Raw genomic sequence first — 19,600 nt, forward strand, 5'->3', positions numbered from 1 at the left:
GGAGAAATAGACTATAAATGCAGAGAAGAGGGGCAGGGCTGCCATGTACATCTTTGCTAACCGTGTAATTCGGGCCTCTGGAGTTAGGCACAGCTGTGTGTAGTGGTGCTGAATAGGAGCTCCATGTCCTATTTACTTCATAACCCCTTGGGTTGGCTTGGCTTCTCTGTGACAAATTACATGGTTACTTAAAGCCATGTTTACATTCAGTTACAAGAACAGAGTTTAAAAACAAACTCTAGTTTAACCACCTGTGTATTATTTCAGTTACTACAGTTTCAGAGCATGGCAGATTTAAGATTTTATTTCAAGATGAGAATGATTCCATAGTCTAAACAGTGATGCCTTACTTATCTAGATGTTAGAAATGTGTAGGTAGCAACTTCAATTATCAAAAATATAGACAAAACTTCTTGAAGAAGAGCTAAAGTCTCTTGAGCAGGACAAAATTGATATCTTAAAGTTCACTCACAGGATTCAGGACTTTTCTCATAGAACCTGTCATCCTTAAGACCTGTTTGTTTTTATTTTTAAGAAGAAATCCATGGACTTCCCTGGTGGAGCAGTGGTTAAGACTCCATGCTCCCAATGCAGGGGACCCGGGTTCGATCCCTGCTCAGGGAACTAGGTCCCACATGCATGCCGCAACTGAGACCTGGTGCAACCAAATAAATAAAAAAGAATAATAATAATAAGAAGAAATCCAAACTCATTTGTGATTAGATACACTGGCCTCTGAGAGATTAGGACAGCCTGTTAGATGCAATTGTAGAGCAGCCTCACTGGAGATAGTCGTGGCTTGGCAGGAAGGCATGTCCAAGGGATGATCTGTGGGCTTCTAGGAGATAGAATAGTTAGTTGGTCCCTATAACCCAACATGGTTCTATTAACAACCAAAAAACCAACTCATGTCTGACCTCTTTATTTGTGATAAAACTAGTATATTTAGAATTCAGAAAGATATACAGAAAAGTTGATATATTTGTGGATTAAATGAAAAAATAATGGTTAAATTGAAAGATAGTTGAATTTGTTAAGCCTTAAGCAGAGAGAACTGATTTTTGAATTATATCAACTTAGAAGCAAGTCTCTAGGTATGTTCCAGGGCTTACAATATTGATATCAGTATGTGGGATGAAGCTATGGAGGGCTAGGGCATGCTCACCAGGTTCACAGATGATTTAAGTACAGGAGGAAAAGCAAGCATGTTGTATGCAAGAGTGAGGAATCAAAGAGATCTTGATGAATTGGCACATGTTCCTGTTAATCATGGCTGTATAACAAGCCACCTCAAAATTTAGTGACTTAAGACAACTCTGGGAATTCCCTGGCAGTCCAGTGGTTAGGACTCCGTGCTTTCACTGCCAAGGGTGTGGGTTCAATCCCTGGTTGGGGAACTAAGAATCCCAGAAGTCATGTAGTGCAGCCAAAAAAAAAAAAAAAACAAACAAACCTGCAACTCTACTCATAAACCTGTGGTGAGGATAGGGCTTGGCAGGGACAGCTCAGCTCTGCATAACTTAGTCTCAGCTGGAGAGGCTCAAAGGCTGGAGGCTGAAGTTATCCAAAATCTCAGCCGTGTGTCTGGTGGTTGGTGTTGGCACTGGCTTGGGCTTGGCTGGTGGTAGAACACCAACATCTGGACTTTACATGTTGTTGCTTGCCTGCCTCATAGGGTAGAGTTTGGGTTCCCAGGGTAGGCATCCAGAGGAAGATAGGGACGGAGGGAGGGGCAAAAGCAGTATCACCTTTTATGACTAAGCTCAGAAGTCAGAGAGTATTACTTTTGCTGTATTCTATTGATTTTAAGTGAAGAGAAGACCAGCCTGCATTTAAAGGGAAGAGAGAGTAGATTATCCCGTTTGATGGGAGGAGTGTCAACTAAATTTGCACACATGTTTTAAAACATGAGAGTCTGTTTTCCAGACAAAAATTATTTCTCTTCCTCCTACATATAAAATGCACCTATCCCTCCCAAGGCCTTCGCAAATCTCATTTATTATGACATTGGACTCAGACTTAAGGTCCAAGAGCCCATCAAGTCAGACTCTTTGGGTATTGTTCAATACCCAATAAGTTCAATCCCTTGAATATAGTTCCTCTTGATCTGAAGACCTGTGAATTAAGAGGGTAAGAAATATATATCCACATACCCCCACCACCATTCAGCATATAGTGATGGGACACACATGGGATAGGATAATTGGTATAAAGAGTTGCATTTAGAATGAGGGAAAACAGGAGGCACATAGCAATCACTAGTCCATAATAGTTCTGAAATCTAGCTAGGCACATGTAGCCATTTCTTTGATTAGAGCTTGGTCTTACTTCTTGTGACAGTTGACTCTTACCTCTGGGCTTTTGGTTCTGTTCTCTGAGTTTTCCTTCCCTTTCTATAAAAGTAATGTATGTTTGCAGCTGAGTAGTATTTTCAGTCTGCTTTTTGCCTGATGAAAATTGGGGTCCAGAGACCTCTTTTCAGTGTGTAGGATCTCTGTACATTCGACTCTAGCTGATATAATTCCTTTTTAAAAAAAAATTATTTATTTATTATTTTTGGCTGCGTTAGGTCTTAGTTGTGGCACTCAGGATCTTTCGTTGGTTGTGGCATGCGGGCTCAGTAGTTGCAGTGTGTGGGCTTAGTTGCCCTGCAGCATGTGGGATCTTAGTTCCCCGGCCAGAGATCGAACCTGCATCTCTGCATTGGAAGGTGGATTCCTAACCACTGGACCACCAGGGAAGTCCCCTGATAGAATTTCTTTAAAGAACTTTGTGGATTTCTTATGAATCAATTTATAATCAGCTTTATTAGACAAAGGAAACACTGACAAATCACTTTGAAATAAGCTCTTCTATACCTTAGGTTCCTTGTAAAACTTTTGGGAAACAATGCTGTTAAGATTCTTAGAGGACCTTTTCTTAGTTTATGAGGCATCATATTAGATCTTCTGAAGACTTAATAAAGTTTTACAGTTACATTCATAATTTCCTGGCCGCATTCTGGATTCAGTCTTTGCCCAGGAGCCATTTCTTAATTGTAGCATCATTTGCCTTCTGATAAGTCTAGGGGTGAGAGAATTTTATTTCAAACCTATTAAGTCCTGGATCCTTTATATTTCACAGTTTGTTTTCAGCTTATCTCTTTCCTTTTAGATTTCATTATGGGGGCAAAAGAAGTCAATCAGCACTTTCCCCAGTCTGCCTGGAAATCTTATCTGGATCATCTAGTTCATTAGGTGCATCTTTTATTTTCCATGTTGCCCCAGGCAACAGCATTGCTAAACTTTTTGCCTGAAGAGTCGAGTCTCCTTTCTTCTTGCTTCCAACAGCTTTCTCTTCGCTTTCCTTTAGGTCCCACTGAAGGCCCTGCGCCTTCCACTAACAGTCTCCTTAAGGTCCTTCCGGCTGCCTCATTCTCAAAACACACAATGGAGAGTGAAGGGGAGTAGGGCCAGATCATATACGGCCTTATAGACCATCATAAGGACTTTGGATTTTAGTTGAGTAAGAAGGGAAACCACTGGAGGATGTTGAGAAGGAGAATAAACTGATCTGATCTACATTTTAAAGCATTCCTTTAAATGCAGAGAAGGGATACCATTAATGGCGTTGTTTAAGAAATCCAGGTGAATGGTGATGACTGCTTGGACCTGGGAGTGGTAAGAATTTGACAGATCCTGTTTATATTTTTAACATAAGCCAACAGGATTTGCAGATTGATAGAAGAGATAGACGATAAAGAGACATTGACTGGAGCCAGTGGAAGAGTTTTTGTACCATTTACTGAGATGGTGAAGACTGCAGGAGAACAGGTTTTTCTGGGAGGGAGTAGAATCATCATTTCCTCTTTGAACATGGAAACTTTAAGATTCTCATAAGCATCTTAGTGGAGATATCAAGTAGGCAGTTGGCTTCAGGGGACAATTCTGGTCTGGCCATGCATTTGGGAGTTGTCATGTATAGATGTCATTTAAAGCCAGGAGCCTGGTTGTAAGGTGTGAGCCCAGGGCAATACAGCCTTGCCTGGTTAGGAGACAGTGAACATTCAGCAAAGGAGATTGTGAAGATGTGGCCAAAAGGGTAGGAGGAAAGGACAGAGGAAGTGGTGTACTAGAGACCACATGACAAAGGTATTTCAAGACAGTGGGTGAAGACTCTTCACCTGTCGTTAGATTTAACAACTATTGGAGGTCATTGTAGTAGGAACTAGAGTGGGTTCTAAAGTGGACTGAAGAGGGGGTGAGAGGCCTTAGCCCTTGGATAAGAAATTATGATCAAATTTGGGAAAAATAAATAATGAAGACTAGAGAACAGTTCACATGGCAGATTTATTCCACTTGAGTGAAGGCATAGTGAGAGAGTGAAGATGGTATGTATTTTGGATACAGGCATATTTGAGTTTGAATCTCTGCTTCTCCGTTGGCCCATTGTGGAACTTTGGGCCATCATTCTATCTCCATCTATAAAATGGGGATAAAAGTACTTTTCTTAAAAGGTTGTCAAAAGGATTATGTGAAAAAATAATACACAAAACATCGAGTACAATGCCTGGCACAAAGTAGGTGTGCTAGACATGTAAAATACCATTGTTTTCATTTTTGTTTTTTTTCAAACTACAAATTAGAGTTTTCCATGACCCTAATTTTCTTCTCTGGGTATTATTGGTGTGCTAGAGCAAATAATGATGTTAACCCATAACTGAGACTGTCTAGTCCACCCCACTACATTTTCAGTCTTCCTTTTGGTTTGGTTGTATACTTGGCCAGTGGTATTAGGATTAGAGGAAAGGGTACTGACCCATTGTCAGGAGACTTGAATGATTCCCTAACTCATTGGCAATATGACCTTGAACATATCACTAGGCCTTTCAGAGACTTAAATACCCCATCTGTAAATAGGAACTCATAATCTAAGCTCTATGCTCTATCTGTTTTTTTAAAGTCTTCTCTAACCTGAAACTACTCCCCAAATTACCACTGTACATGAAATTCCCAACACTCCCCATATGGCATTTTATAATTTAGAAAATGATTTCATATTCATCGACACTTAACAAGCCCTATCAACTAATTTATCTGCCCAGTATTGTGATGTGAGGAAAAATCAAACTTGTGTTCTACTTGAACCTTTTCAATTGAACCAATTAAACGAGATAACAAATCCAGAAAAGGGCTTACAATAGTTCCAGACATATAGTGAGGCCAATAAAGGCAAGCTACAGTTGTTAAATCTCAAAGTAAATTCTAAGATTTTTGATTAATGGGGTCATGTCTTATATCTCGCCATGTCTTTGCATCTATGCACATCCCAAAGTAGATAGAACATTGCTGGGTATAGAAGGGATGCATCCAATAAATCAATACTGACCAAATTAAAAAAAAATAGAGGGGGTGAGAGGAAGTACACTGTAGAATTTTTTTCCCAGAGATTTGATTTAAAGTACAGAAGTAAAATGGGCAGATATAGGGATCAAAAAGGTGTGTGTGTGTGTGTGTGTGTGTGTGTGTGTGTTTGTGTGTTTTAATATGGGAGAAATAAAAGCATGTATTCAGCCAGGAATGATTCTATGGAAAGGGAAACTTTGATGGTGCAGGGAAGAGAGCGGAAAATTGCTGGAACCAAGTTCCTGAATAGATGGGAAGGGATGGGCTTAAGTGGAGCGTGGCCATTCATCCACAGTAAAAAGGCAGAGGAAGACAGGACACCAGCACAGATGCAGGCAGGTTGGTAGATGCTGTGAGAATGCATACATGTTCTCTCCTCATGGCTTCAGTTTTCTAAGTGAAATAAGCAAGATCATCAGCTTAGATCGAGAAAGGGGAAGGAGAAAGTGTGAAGGAGTTATCCAGGCAGGTGAAAGAATAAAATATGGTAGGATTCTGGGTGGTACCAAGGGTTCCCTTGGGTTACTGATAATGACTTTAAATTGAGCCCATCTATGATTGTACAATTTGAGTCTCCAGTCATGGTCAGCCTCTCAGGTTCTGGCATGGGAAAAGGCAGAGAGTTGGTGGGTGTTTTTTTTTTTTTTTTCAGTGGATATCATGCAGGGAAGGTCGTTCAAGGGAACTGACAGCAACTGTGAGTGAACGAAGATAATGGATCATGAGCAAAGTGAGGACATGGGTTGGGGCAGGGAGGAGAGACGGTGGAAAGGTAGTAGGATCTCTGACTTGTGTATCCTGGTGGAATCAGAATATTAGCAGGGGTGAGCTGGGAAAAGAGGAGTTGGTACTGAGTTGAATGTACAAATCTTGAAATTGAGATTGTGCATTCCTATTAGGACAGTATTCTTGAGAATGGCTTGGTTTGAATGTAAGATGGAAGGGGCTTCAGTTCCTTGGACCTGCTGTTCTGTATTTTGGGGCAAGTTGTTTAATCAGTGGTTCAGTTTCCTCATTTGTCAAGTGGTAATTATAGTAGTTCCTAATTCATCGAGTTATTAAGAGGACTAAATGAGTGAATGAATGTAAAGTCTTCAACAGTGCCTGGCACATGGTAAGCACTTAATAAGCATTAGCTGTTACGGTTGTTACTTCTATAGGTCTTAGGTGGTGCCAGGGTCCATGTGAAAGAACTGAGGAATAGTCCCTGGGGCCAGTGACACTTCTTGAGGAGCCAGATGGTCCAACAGTAATTAATTGGAATCCACTTTTGTTGAAAAAATGGGGCCCAGTTACCACCCCACACACACACACTTCCCTCAGTGATGGCCTAGTGGCAAGCCCTGGTTTCTGTCCCTGCTGTGAGTTAGCTCTGTGACGGTGGTTTTACCTGAGGTGCTAAGGCTTCTGTGATTGATACCAAGGAGCAAATTAAAACCACATCCTGTGAATGTTGCTTAGAGGGCCTGACTTGTGTCTATACAGGGGCATTGGAAAATGGGTGTGGACAAAGCGCAAATAGCTATCACCACAGTCCTCGATTTCTGGGAACCTATGTGCAAATTATGTCAAGTCCTAGAACTCTCCAGGAATGAGCCGTAGTATCCTTTTTTGAGATTTTTTTGGCTTCATTGTCACTTATAGATTGTCAACTTTTCATACTCCCTTAGATCAAGAAGTTATTGTGTTATATTGATGAAGACTGTGTGCTTTTAAAGTCTTTTTTTTGATCTACAGGAAACATTATTAAATATCATTGTGGTATTCTTAAATTCTCCAAAGGTGAATCAGAATTATACTCAGTGTTAAATAAGATGCAGCAAAGCTCTTTTTCTTTGATGCTGTCTATGCTTTATGTAAGATGTTTTAGGGCTTATTCTACTATTAGAGCTCTAGGAGATTCCAAAAGAACAGTTGACAAATGGAAGGTTGGACCCTGAATTTAATACATATCTTTTGAAGATTAGGATATTGATTTACTGGACAGCATTAGAGTTTTAAAATCTAATTTTGAGACTGTTACCTAGGATATTGATGAAATCGAGACATGATCAGCCAAGGTGGATAAAAGACGCTCAGGGCATTTAGCCAAGACTGTCAGAGAGTAAGAAGGAACTTGTGCCCATCTGTCATTTCTCTTTGGGTTGCATAAATGAGATTATTAAGATTGACAGGACTGAAGAGGTAAGGCCACCTAACTACTGGACTCCTGCACCCTGGCAAAGAGTCATTGCCAAGGAGGGCTTGTCATCTTGACTCCTTAGTGATTGGGTATTGGGGTTACGGTTTGTTAACATTCTCCTGTGTTAGGAAGCCCACTGTAGAAATCAGGATGAGAGGGCAGGGTCTGTTTTGGTTAACTGTCACCTTATCTTCCTGCAAAATAGGATCTAATTCAGCTTGTGAGGATATACAGAACTATAGGATACAAGTTTGAAATAGGAGAGAGAGAGGAGATGGGGGACAGGAAGGGGGCAAGATGGAAAGGTTTTCCTAGAAACTGAACAGCTTGAATGTTGAGAGATGATGAGAGAGATAGGGCTGTCTCTCCTCGTGACTGTCTACGTAGCAAGCGCAGTTCAGGAAAGCTGTTCTGTAGCCCAGCACCACAGTGAACACTGCTCAGCTCTCTGCTTCTCTCTTTCCCCCAACCCAGGACAGATGGGAAGACTGAATGGCACATTGCTTCTGGAAGTCCTTCAGGTCTTCTTTTTTCTGGAAGTCCTTCAGGAACATTGATTTCTTAGCTGCATAGTTACTAGCTATCGGGTAGCACTGATTTCAGGAAGTCCTCAGCTATAAAGGACTTGGAGTATTATGTTCTATGTTGTTACTTAAAAATGGATCCATTAGCTTTAAGAGCAGTGGAGCTGTTAGATATCATTCTTATAAAAACTTAGGGCTGTGTTCTCCATTTCTATTTTGGGAAAGTTATTTTATTTGCGAGCATGCTGTTCAAAGTTTTTCTCTTCAATGATGCCTTCCTGTACTTACCCTGAAGAGCTCATTTTCTTGTTACATCATCTTTTAATCTCATATGTATTCATCTTATTCACATGATCATCTCACCACATTATATTTCAACTCTGTGTCTATGTATCTGGGAAACTGTGGGTGCCCCATGGAGAAAGAAAAGTTTCAGTCATTTGTGTTTTGCTACACTCCCCAAGACAAGATCTGACATGACATATAAAGAATATATGTAGTGGGTATTCCACAAATGTTAAGTGAATGAATGGTATCACAGTTTTAGAGCCTACATCCATTCTGGATATAGGTGAATATTCTGAATGTAGACCCTAAAACTGAAACTGGGATACTGTGTTCATTGGCAAATTCTGTGCCCTTTTTTCTCACTGGTGATGGAGCAGCTGCCTGCTGTGTTTCATGGTGATCACACATGTGCTATGTTTGATTGCTTGTTGATAATGTGTGGTGACAAGTGCCATCATGGGATGGCTGCTTTGGTTCCAAGGTCATTTCTTTCCTTTGGTTGAGCGTAAGTGGGTTTTACCTTTTAAGATGCTAGCTTATGGAACCTGGTGGCTCGTGTTTTATTATGTACGTTCTGGGGCATTTATCATTGTCTGACCTCTGTAACCCTTGGTTTCCATTTAGATCAAATGCAATGCGTTTGCAGCAAGCGCTGGATTGATGTTTAGCATATCTAACGTGCAGTGAGCAGCCTTTGGCTGAGTCTTGACTCTTCCTTTTTTGCTGCAAAATTGTAATTTCTAACTCGTCTCAGAAACTTCATTATACTTTTTCACCTCACAAATCTGATTGCTCTCAAGGGAAGATTTATTTTAAAAGTGTACAGACTATCATTAGGTGAAAAAATTTAAGAGATTAATCAGTCTTTTCCATTACATTTAGTTTAAAATTTCCTTCTTGTTTTCTTTACCTGGCTTTTTAATGACTGAAAGTCATTCTGGAAGGGAAAACAAATAGACAATGATTTGGTTTGAGGAAAATGTTTGTAAAGTTTGTTTTGTGGGAGATGATGATGTTAAAAGGAGACTCTCTTGCAATTTCTGTCTTTTACTAGTTTCAAGATGAGATTAGACAGAGGAGGAAGACCAGAGGCCTCTTCCCTCCCCTCCTTTCTTGCCCCAAGCACTTAGTGCAGTGTAAGGCCTAAAATTAAGGCCTAGTATTTTGTGTGCCTTGACATCTGGAGAAAACTGGGAAGGCCTCTCATGGCTCAACTCCAAGTCTCCTCCTAAAAGTGCTCTTGTGGGTAGGGTCTCCTCCCCAAATAACCCTCCAGGACCCTAGCCAGCTGACATCTTGATTTTGGCCTTGTGAAACCTAGAGCAAAGAAACCAACTCATCTGCAGACCTTGGAGTTAATAAATGGGTGGTGTTGTAAGCCTCTGCATTTGTGATAACTTGTTTTGGCAGCAATAGAAACCTGATGCAAGTGTTTATGGTTGAGTGTGTTTTCCTTGGTTTTATCTTACTTGAAAAATCCAGGGATAGTCAAACCCTTTTGTTTAACATGAATTGCAAGAAACAGTCCACCCACCTAATGTTTCCATTTTGTGGGAAGCAGCCATAGCTTTATATACCTAGAGGAAAGGGTCTGCTCTGTGTCCAACACACAGCTGAGCATTTGAATTGATTTTACCTGATTTGGATGAATCACTGTTTCCCTGGGAGCCATTTATTTTAACACCAAAGCCACATCTTTAGCCATGGTGGGCTTCAAAAGCAGTTCACTGATTATGGCCTCTTCTTCAAATATATCTTTTTTACTTTAAAAGTGAGTGTTTCTAGACCTTCAAAAATTGAGACATGATAAGGAGCAGAATAATGAACATTGTCTGATAAGTTGCTACCCATTTATATTGGTTACCTTTTGAAAAAGTTGGAAAATCTGAAACTGCTCTAGGAGTGGCAAATAGTGAAGATTATGTGTACATGAATAGAGTTAAGTATTGTAATAAAATCTTACAATAAAATGATTATGACATTCATTTAGGATGAATGATTTTTATATGTAATTAGGAATAAAAGGTAAGGGGATTATATAAAATATTATAATTAACTGTTTATAATCGCTGCTACTGTTATATAGCAGAGCAAGCATTTCTGCGCTTAGTGGAGAGTCAGGCAAAGGGAAGCTGGGCAGGAAGGTTCTCTTAGACTCCTTTTGTGGCTTGTGATCCTAGACCCAGTGTGGTCAGGAGAGTGTGAATGATTTCACCAGGACAAACGCAAGAGTGCTTGGAATGAAGTGGCTCAAGGTGGACCAGCTCCTACCTCGCTGCTATGAGAATTGCTCCTTCTTCATCCGGGAACGTGAGAAAATGGCAACTGGTTAGCTCAGCTCTTGGAATCTCCAGCATTTGGCAAGAACAGCAGGGTAAAGGTTCCACCTTGGCCCTCCCCCCGCCCCCCGCAACTTTCCAGGCAGTGGAATCCCTTCGACTGTGTGCTTCTATGGGAGCCCTGGGTGTCCCTTTTGTACTTGGTTTGCTTCTCCCCTGCTCTTCCTCCACATGAAGAAGAGGCAGAAGGCTTGTTTCTTTTTCTTTCAGTGATTTTATTTCACAAAGGTGAGATTTAAAGGAAGGCCTCTCCACAGAGCCCCCAATTCTCCCATCATTGTCTAAAATTCTATTCATCAAAAATTAATTTGAACTAATAAGCAAGTACCTTAGACTGACTAATGGCACTTATTAAGAATGACCATCACACCTTAATAATAATCATCACTAGCATGTGTTACATGCTTAGTGTGAGCCAGGGGCTATTCTGAAGACTTTGCATGACTTAATTGATTTAATCCTCCTAGCAAGCCTACGAAGAAAGTTCAGAGAGAGAGGTCCAGTAACTGGTTCCAAGTTACATGGTGATGATGAGGGGAGAGCCAGGACAGAATCCCGACTGGTCTGCTCTGGGACTCGAACCCTCAGTCACAGTGCTGAGCCACCTCTCCTGGATACTGAATGAGGATTTGATTTGATTTGGTTGCTTTCTTCCTTACATCTAGCAGCAATACCTGTAAGGGATGGGACTGGACATGAAAAGAGTGAAGACATTTTAGGGGTAGACATGTCTGTAGGGGAATTGTTATAGGGGCTCTGGGAAGAGATTGGGGGGCATTCTCTGCAGCCGTTGTTTTCCCATCAGAGGCGGTAAGAAGCTCACTCACTAGCATCTTGATGTTACTGATCTTATAACCAGTATGAGAATTCAGCTAAGAACCCAGCATGGGTTCTCTCCTGTTTCTCTTCTCTGCTTCTCTCCAAACACTGACATTTTTCTTTTCTTTTAATGTTCTAGCAGCAGAAAACTCTTATGTAAGTTTATGTGTGTATATCATAAATGAAATGTTTTACTTATTATTTAAATGTTATTTAAAAAATTAACACTTTCCAAATACTCTTGAAGTGAAGGCCAATGAAAAGCAACTAATTTCTGTAACTACCCTTTTCTTTCTCACACAGTATTGGCTGGATCCTGCGAAAACCCTAGCTGAACACAAAGAACTGATCAACAGTAGGTATTTGATTTTAACTTCGTTAAAATTGGAAAATAATATAATGTCCATGATTAGATGGGTGCAGAAATAGGCTTTAATACTATGTAGGTGAATATTAGCACTTGAGTGCCAGAATATGGAGATGGGTGTTTGTACATTGCCAGGTCTCTGCAAACTCTGATAAGATTTGTGTAGATAAAGACTCTGAGTGGATCTGAGTATTGAATTTGGCTTTTGTGTGCACCTGGCCTGGACTTTTGTCTGTGACTTTTCCATTGTCTTTAAAATTTCACCTTCAGACAGAAAAGGCAGAGAGGCACTGGTTTGAAAAAGAGGTGGACATTCCACCTTTTAAAGTGCTTGGTTTCTTGGGTTAAGGAGTGGTTTTGCCCTTCATATTATTCAGTTGGCTGAGTTGGTAATTAAGGAGTGCCCTCGTAACCTGAAAGATTGCTATGGCTTCAGAAAGGACCCATCTGTTTTGGTTTTAATTTTATCAATATGAATCTTACTAGGTGACTCAGAGTCTAATTAAGGTTATATTCATTAACGATAATTTCCATAACCCAAGTTTTTATTTATAAATGTGCATGTGCACATACACCTGCAGCCCTTAAGTATGCCGAAGAGTAGTATTTTTAAATCATCTTTATTAAAATTATGGTAAAATATCAGTATATAACATAAGGTGTACCACTTCGACCACCTGGGGGTTTACAATTCAGCAACGTTAAGTACGTTCACATTGTTATGCAGCCATTACCACTGTCCATCTCCAAAATGTTTTCCATCTTCCCAAACTGAAACTGTATCATTAAACCATTTTGCTTTAATGTACAAATTATTTCTAATAAGATCTAGTGGATTCTTCTGGCCTTTCTTACCCCCATTCTGAGTCTGTACTTTCCATGTGTATTGGCTCACTCCCTGTGGTAAAATGGGTCACATGATGCTTTACGGACCCCAAGGGCAGGAACGGAGCTGTGCCTCAGAAAGGAATTGGGAACTAAGAACTGCAGGACGAACAGTCAGGAACTCAATGAGTACTGTTTCTCTAAACATCAGCATCATTTTTGTTTCTGTCTGTGGCCTGGCTCTCTTTAAGTCTCCTGAGTTTCCAAGTTGCAGCTCTAGCCACAGGCAGAAGTGCACTGGCTGTCTCTGAAATGCAATTCCAAATTCTAGGGCGGGTGTCGGACCAGCCCAGTTTGAGTTAGTAGGCTCACTTCAGTCCTGTCAGCTACGTCTAGGCTTTTTTTCAAGGCCAGTGCAAACATAGCTACTACGGGGCCAGCATTCTGGATGGGAGTGGGCAACAGGTTTCAAAGATGGGGCTGGAGTCCTATGAGATGAGAAAGAACCCTCAAAATATATACCTTAGACATCATCAAGTTCTGCCTACTCAGCCTACACAGGAGTAATTCCTAATCAGAAACAGCTTATGACCTGCCATGGTTGAGAAACTGCTTGACAGCAGAGGGATGACTGAAGTCCTGACCTTCTGACTTCTAATACCACGTGCTGCTTGAGTGAGCAAACTGCCCACTAAAGGCTGAGGGGAAACAGGAGGTTCATGTGATTAGATGTGAATGCAGATAACTTCCAAGAGGTATCCTCGTGTGTATGGTAGGCACTCCAGTTTAACAAGTCTTATCCCTTGGGATCTAGAAATCTGCACTTTTCCAAAAGATTCAGGTATAATAATAAATACAGTAAATATCTGTCTTGTCCATTTGAACCACTTACTTTAAAAATACCAGTTCAACTAGAAAAATGGTACAGATGAACCGGTTTGCAGGGCAGAAATAGAGACACAGATGTAGAGAACACCGGACACCAAGGGGGGAAAGTGGTGGAGGGGGTGGAGGTGGTGGTGTGATGAATTGGGAGATTGGAATTGACATGTATACACTAATATGTATAAAATGGATGACTATTAAGAACCTGCTGTATTAAAAAAATAAATAAAAATACCAGTTCAAAAATTTCAGGAATTGTTATTTTAACACAAACACAAAGGTTTTTTATAAGAAAAAAGTTGAGATTTCCACCCAAATGATGAAGAAAAATAGAAATTATTTTATTTAAGGTGTATTATTCAAGTGTTCCTAAGACCATTTGAAGTATCTATTTTATTACATGGCATGAAATATTATGTTTAATATCTATAATCTGTAATGCAATTACTTTCTCATCCTAAATAAGTGTCATCCTATTAAAAATTTGATGCACAGGAAGAATAAAACACTGATATTACAATTGAAGAAAAGTTATGTAAGTGAATAATGCATAATTTTTTATCTCATAAGATAGTTTGATAATTCATGAGGGAGAATGGCTCTCACATCTCCAGCAGATAAGTCAGAAGGAATATCTGTAAAAATGACAGAATATTTGCTAGTCACCAGGATTCTCATAGGTGCATTATGATTTAGTTATCCTGAGCTAATGGGAGACTATTATCATTAAAGGCCTTGATATTAGTCTTCACAAAAGGTAGATTAGAGGATTCCCAGTTTCTGGCTTCTATTTTGCTAGAGTAAAACAATATTAACTTACTTTACATAAGGATTTCTTAAAAGTAGACTCTGTGGAAAGACACAGATCAAGATGATAATCTAGGAATTTACTCTATCAGCACCTGATATTTATAGTCAGTCTTAAGCTAGGAAGCCAAGAAATACCTGGGTAGACATATCCTTGCTCCAAAATCTCCATTTCTTTAGCCTTTGATTGATCTATAAAACAGTGATGTGTAAATGAAGTATTTGCTTGCTCTAAAGGTGTTATAATTTTTTCCCTGAGAGCCTGTATGGAATAGCGGCCAGCAGGCACTGAACTTTAAGTACTAGCAAACGTGGTTCTCATCATTGGGATCTTGGGCGAGTTGCTTTACCTCCTTGGAGCTTTTCCTGCCTTGCATATGTTACCAGATGCTTGTTGGGAATCAGATGTTTAGGAAACATTTTTGTACATTATCAAATACAGTCAAATAGTAATTTATATATTTGGACACAAGACACTTTGTATGTAGGTGGGAAAGGGAGGGCTGATTTGGGCCAAAAGTCCTTAAAGAAAAATTAGTCCAAACAATGTTTTTAATTATATATTTTTCAAACTTCTGCTTAACTGCTCATCACGAAATACATTTCAACTATCTAGGCTTGGTCCATAGGGTGTAATCTGTCATGTTCCAGAGAACAAAAGCAGCTCTGGAGTCTGGACAAGGCCTTCCTCGCTCTGTGCACCATCTCAGCAGCATCTGTGCCCCTCCTGCCCCCAAATGCCAATCCTGGTGTCCTTCAGGTGCAGATGGACCCATCTGCTCAGTAACACAGAGCTTGATTGGCACAGGTCAGCAGCGGGTGGACTTCCAGGCTTTTCTAAATATTTAATAGTCAGTGCCTCCTTGACATCTGTGTTCAGGGGTAGAGGTCTGTTTGTCAGAAATAAAAACACAGGGATTAAGGAAACATACAACTTGGACATACGGAATCAACTCTAACGATAAATTGTAACAAAGCTTCTTTTAAAATTTAGTTTCTAAAAACACTCCAGCCTAAGGAGTGCCTTACACAGGAGGGTGTGGTTTAGGGGAGCAGGGCGAGGCCCTAGTGTTGCTTGTCTTCTGTGTGCCAGGAACAGGGGTTTTATAGCTTGTGTATCATAGCTTGTGTGTCATAATAATAATAAGTAATAACATAGTTCATACAATATAAGTTCATTATGGCTTTGTTATCTGTTGTTCTCCCCAGCTTCTAAATTTGTGACTTTATTTACTTAGTTAAAAATGAAAATAAACTGTATGTCTGTTATACAGTATCAGAGACTTGGGATAACAGTGTGTGGGTGGAAGTATTTTTACACAGGTGCCAGTTTCATATCTTTTTTATTTGTGTGGGAGAGCTTTTGTTGGAGAAAAAAATTAGAAACTATGACCACCGATTGGTGCACCAGTTAACAAATCCATTTTAAAACAGATTTAATATAAGATCTAGTTACCACATTGCTCAGAAGTATGCAGTTTTGGAAACAGTGCAGGTTATATTTGTACCTTCTGAAATAGAAATATTTCTAGTCAAAATATAATATGGTTGGCAGATGAAGGGGCTTGTGTCCTCTTGCACAGTATGAGTGTTTAATTATATTTTATATTTTCCCAGGTACAATTCCAGATTTTGTTTCATATATATTTGGTATTTGTGCATGTAGTTCTTCTGTGTATGGTAAATGACTGAGATGAGAAATGTGTTCTTAAATATGTAAGAACATATTTTTAGATTTAGAAAAGTTTAAGAATGAAACAAATATTGCTCCTAATCCTACCACATAGCCTCACTGATAATTTTGGGTTTAAATGGTAAGAGATATACATGGTAAGAAATTTCTGACTTATCAGTTTTGCTAAAAGTAGAATTTAAATGTTCTCACCGAAAGGAAAAATTAGTATGTGAGGGGATGAATGTGTTAATTAACTTGCTGGGGAGAAATGCTTTCACAATGTATACTTTTAAATACCTTAAAATTTAATTTGTCAATTATACCTCAATAAAGCTGGGCCAAAAATTTTACAGCCCCTCTTCCCAAAGTTTGCCACTCTTGGTAATTTCTTCTGCGTTCTTCTGTTGGGGTGTGGACCCTTTTTTTTTTTTTTTTTTTTTTTTTTTTTTTTGTGGTACGCGGGCCTCCCACTGCTGTGGCCTCTCCCGTTGCAGAGCACAGGCTCCGGACGCACAGGCTCAGCGGCCGTGGCTCACGGGCCCAGCCGCTCCGCGGCATGTGGGATCCTCCTGGACCGGGGCACGAACCCGTGTCCCCTGTATCGGCAGGCGGATTCTCAACCACTGCGCCACCAGGGAAGCCCTGGGCCCATATTTTAATAGATAACTTTCTTTTGCACACAGAAGGAGTCATATTTCTGCAGTCAGAAATAGAGCTTGGTGATCTTTTCCCATCAGTACATAAAGTTCCCCTCTGCCCATTTAAACGGTTGAATGGTACCCTGTGTATGTCCCGTGGTTGACTTAAATGGTCCACCTGCTGCTGAGCATTTAAATTGTTTCCACCATTTTGCAGATTTTGGGGGGTACTTTTTGCAATAGCTAGTGGTAGGAGGGTGGTTTTTAAAACTATTCATTTTGTTTATCAGTAGTCTTTCTTCATTATGAAAAATACATATGTTGCAGAAAATGTGAAAAATGGAAAGATTAGAAATAAATAAAACTTGTGCTTATCTCACTAACCAGAGATGAGAAGAACTGGCAATTTTCTAATGTATTTGGTCCTGTCTTTTTTCTTGTGTTTATGAACACATAGACCCATACTACATAGATAACTACATAGTTGAAGCCTGACTATTGCCCGATTCTGAACTCTTGTTTTTTCATTTTGCGTTTTCTGTCTTTAGAAATTCTTGGTGAGTGTAATTTTTTAAACAACTTTGTTGAGGTATCTTTGACATAAAAAATTTGTATATATTAAGGTGTACACCTTGATGTTTTGACAGATGTATACATTGTGAAAAGAGCACCACATCAAGCCAAATAATTTATCTGTCACCTCGGCATAGTTACTGGGGTGGGCGTGGGGTGAGAAGATTTAAATTAAGATCTATCCTCTTAGCCAATTTCAAGTATGTAATACAGTAGTATTATACAATAGTTAACTATTGTCCCCCAATTCTACATTAAATCCCCAGAACTCATTCATCTTGCATAACTGACACTTTTTACTGTTTGACTAACAGCTTCCCATGTCTCCCTCCTCCTGGCCCCGGGCAGCCACCATTCTACTCTCTGCACTTAGACATATGACTGTTTTAGATTCCACATATAAGTGAGATCAGGCAGTATTTGTTTTTTGTGTCTGGCTTGTTGCACATAGCTTAATGTTCTCCAGGTTCATCCATGTTGTCACAAATGGGAGGATTTCCTCCTTTTCATGGCTGAATAATATTACATTGTGTATGTATATCCAATTTCTTTGTGCGCATTCATCTACTGATAGGTTGTTTCCATGTCTTGGCTTTTGTAAATAATGTTGCAGTGAAAATGGGGGTGCATACATCTCTTGGAGATCCTGATTTCATTTCCTTTGGATAAATACCAGTAGTGGGATTGTTGGCTCATATGGTAGCTCTGTTTTTAACTTTCTGAGGAACTTGCATACTGTTTTCCCTAATGGTTTGATCAATTTCCATCCCACCAACAGTGCACAAGGCTTCCCCTTTCTCCACATCCTCACCAACACTTTTGTCTTTTTGACAATAGCCCTTCTTGTAGGTGTGAGGTTGGCATCTCACTGTGGTTTTGATTTGCATTTTTCTGATGATTAGCCATGTTGAATATCTTTTCATGTATCTTTTGGCCATTTGAATGTCTTCTTTGGAAAAATGTTTATTTAGGTTCCATTATTTTAATTGGGTTGTTTTTTGCTATTGAGTTGTATAAGTTCCTCATATATTTTGTATATTAACCCCTTATCCAGTATATGGTTTGCAAATATTTTTAGTGAGTGTAATCTTTAGTAGTTGTATAATATTACACTACTACTTTGACTAATTTATAATGTGAAATTTAATTTCTATTTCTTATTTTTAGCTGGACCTCCATATACTTTGTATTTTGGTATTAAATTCTATGCCGAAGATCCATGTAAGCTTAAAGAAGAAATAACCAGGTATAGTACTGACTTTGCTTTTGATCCGTACATGTATGACATATACAAAAGGCTTTATTTAAAACAAACTGGGGTCAAATATTTGGATGGGTATCTGCAGGCATTTTGTAATGGGACTCCTATGAGAATTAAATTTAAACTAGCATTACGTGAGGCAGTTCAGTGTCTGACGATAGAAGTGTTTGAACAATGGAATGGACCTGGGTGATATGATAATAGATTCTGCATCTGCTGTGATGGGATATTTCTGTATTGTTACTGTGAAGGATGCATTCAGTCTTTGTAGTCCTGTAAACGTAGCCATCTGAACTGCGTAAATGGAGGATATATATATTTTAAAATTTATTTTATAGAAGTACAGTTGATTTACAATGTTTTGTTAGTTTCTGCTGTACAGCAAAGTGATTCATTTATACATATACATATATATTCTTTTTCATATTCTTTTCCCATGGTTTGTTACAGGATATTGAATATAGTTCCCTGTGCTATACAGTAGGACCTTGTTGTTTATCCATTCTATATATAATAGTTTGCATCTGCTAATTCCAAACTCCCAATCCCTCACTCCTCCACCCCACCTCCCCCTTGGCAACCATAAGTCTGTTCTCTATGTCTGTGAGTCTGTTTCTGTTTCATGAATAAATTCATTCATGTAGGAACAATATTTTGATGCTGAGTTTGCATACATAATTATAAACTTGAAGAGCCACTCACTTCTCTTTAATTGTTGTAGCTTAAATATCAGCTGTCCAGGGATTTCATTCATCTCTCTGGAAAATGAAAAGATAATTGCTTTTAGTATTAAGGGAGAGAACAAACCCAGTGTTTTTTAATGCATTACTTTACCTTTGTCATCAAATATCTTACTTCAGTTAAGACAGAATTTCTGATTGGTATTGATTACATTGTTAAAGCAGCCCACACCAGCATTTGAAAATGGCTTATAAAGAGCAGACAATAGCATTATGTTTTCACTTATTCCACTAGTGACCTGCCTGCATGTGGTAGCAAAAACAGAAGCGTTTTCCCTAACTTAACTGTAAAT

At 39.3% G+C, this 19,600-nt stretch overlaps 1 protein-coding gene across 8 annotated transcripts in view; it reads left to right on the plus strand.

Annotated features, from left to right (window-relative positions):
* The window catches only part of EPB41L4A (erythrocyte membrane protein band 4.1 like 4A), a 268,976-nt gene that overhangs the window by 135,345 nt on the left and 114,031 nt on the right, over window positions 1-19,600 (plus strand). For all 8 annotated transcript variants that reach the window (XM_067031457.1, XM_059062177.2, XM_067031456.1 and 5 more), the window contains 2 exons: window positions 11,840-11,891; window positions 18,474-18,552. In XM_067031457.1, coding sequence (XP_066887558.1) covers window positions 11,840-11,891; window positions 18,474-18,552 — 131 coding nt within the window. The remainder of the gene's footprint in view (window positions 1-11,839; window positions 11,892-18,473; window positions 18,553-19,600) is intronic.

The sequence above is a fragment of the Kogia breviceps genome, chromosome 4, assembly GCF_026419965.1.
Source record: "Kogia breviceps isolate mKogBre1 chromosome 4, mKogBre1 haplotype 1, whole genome shotgun sequence".
Classification (NCBI taxonomy): Eukaryota; Metazoa; Chordata; class Mammalia; order Artiodactyla; family Physeteridae; genus Kogia; species Kogia breviceps.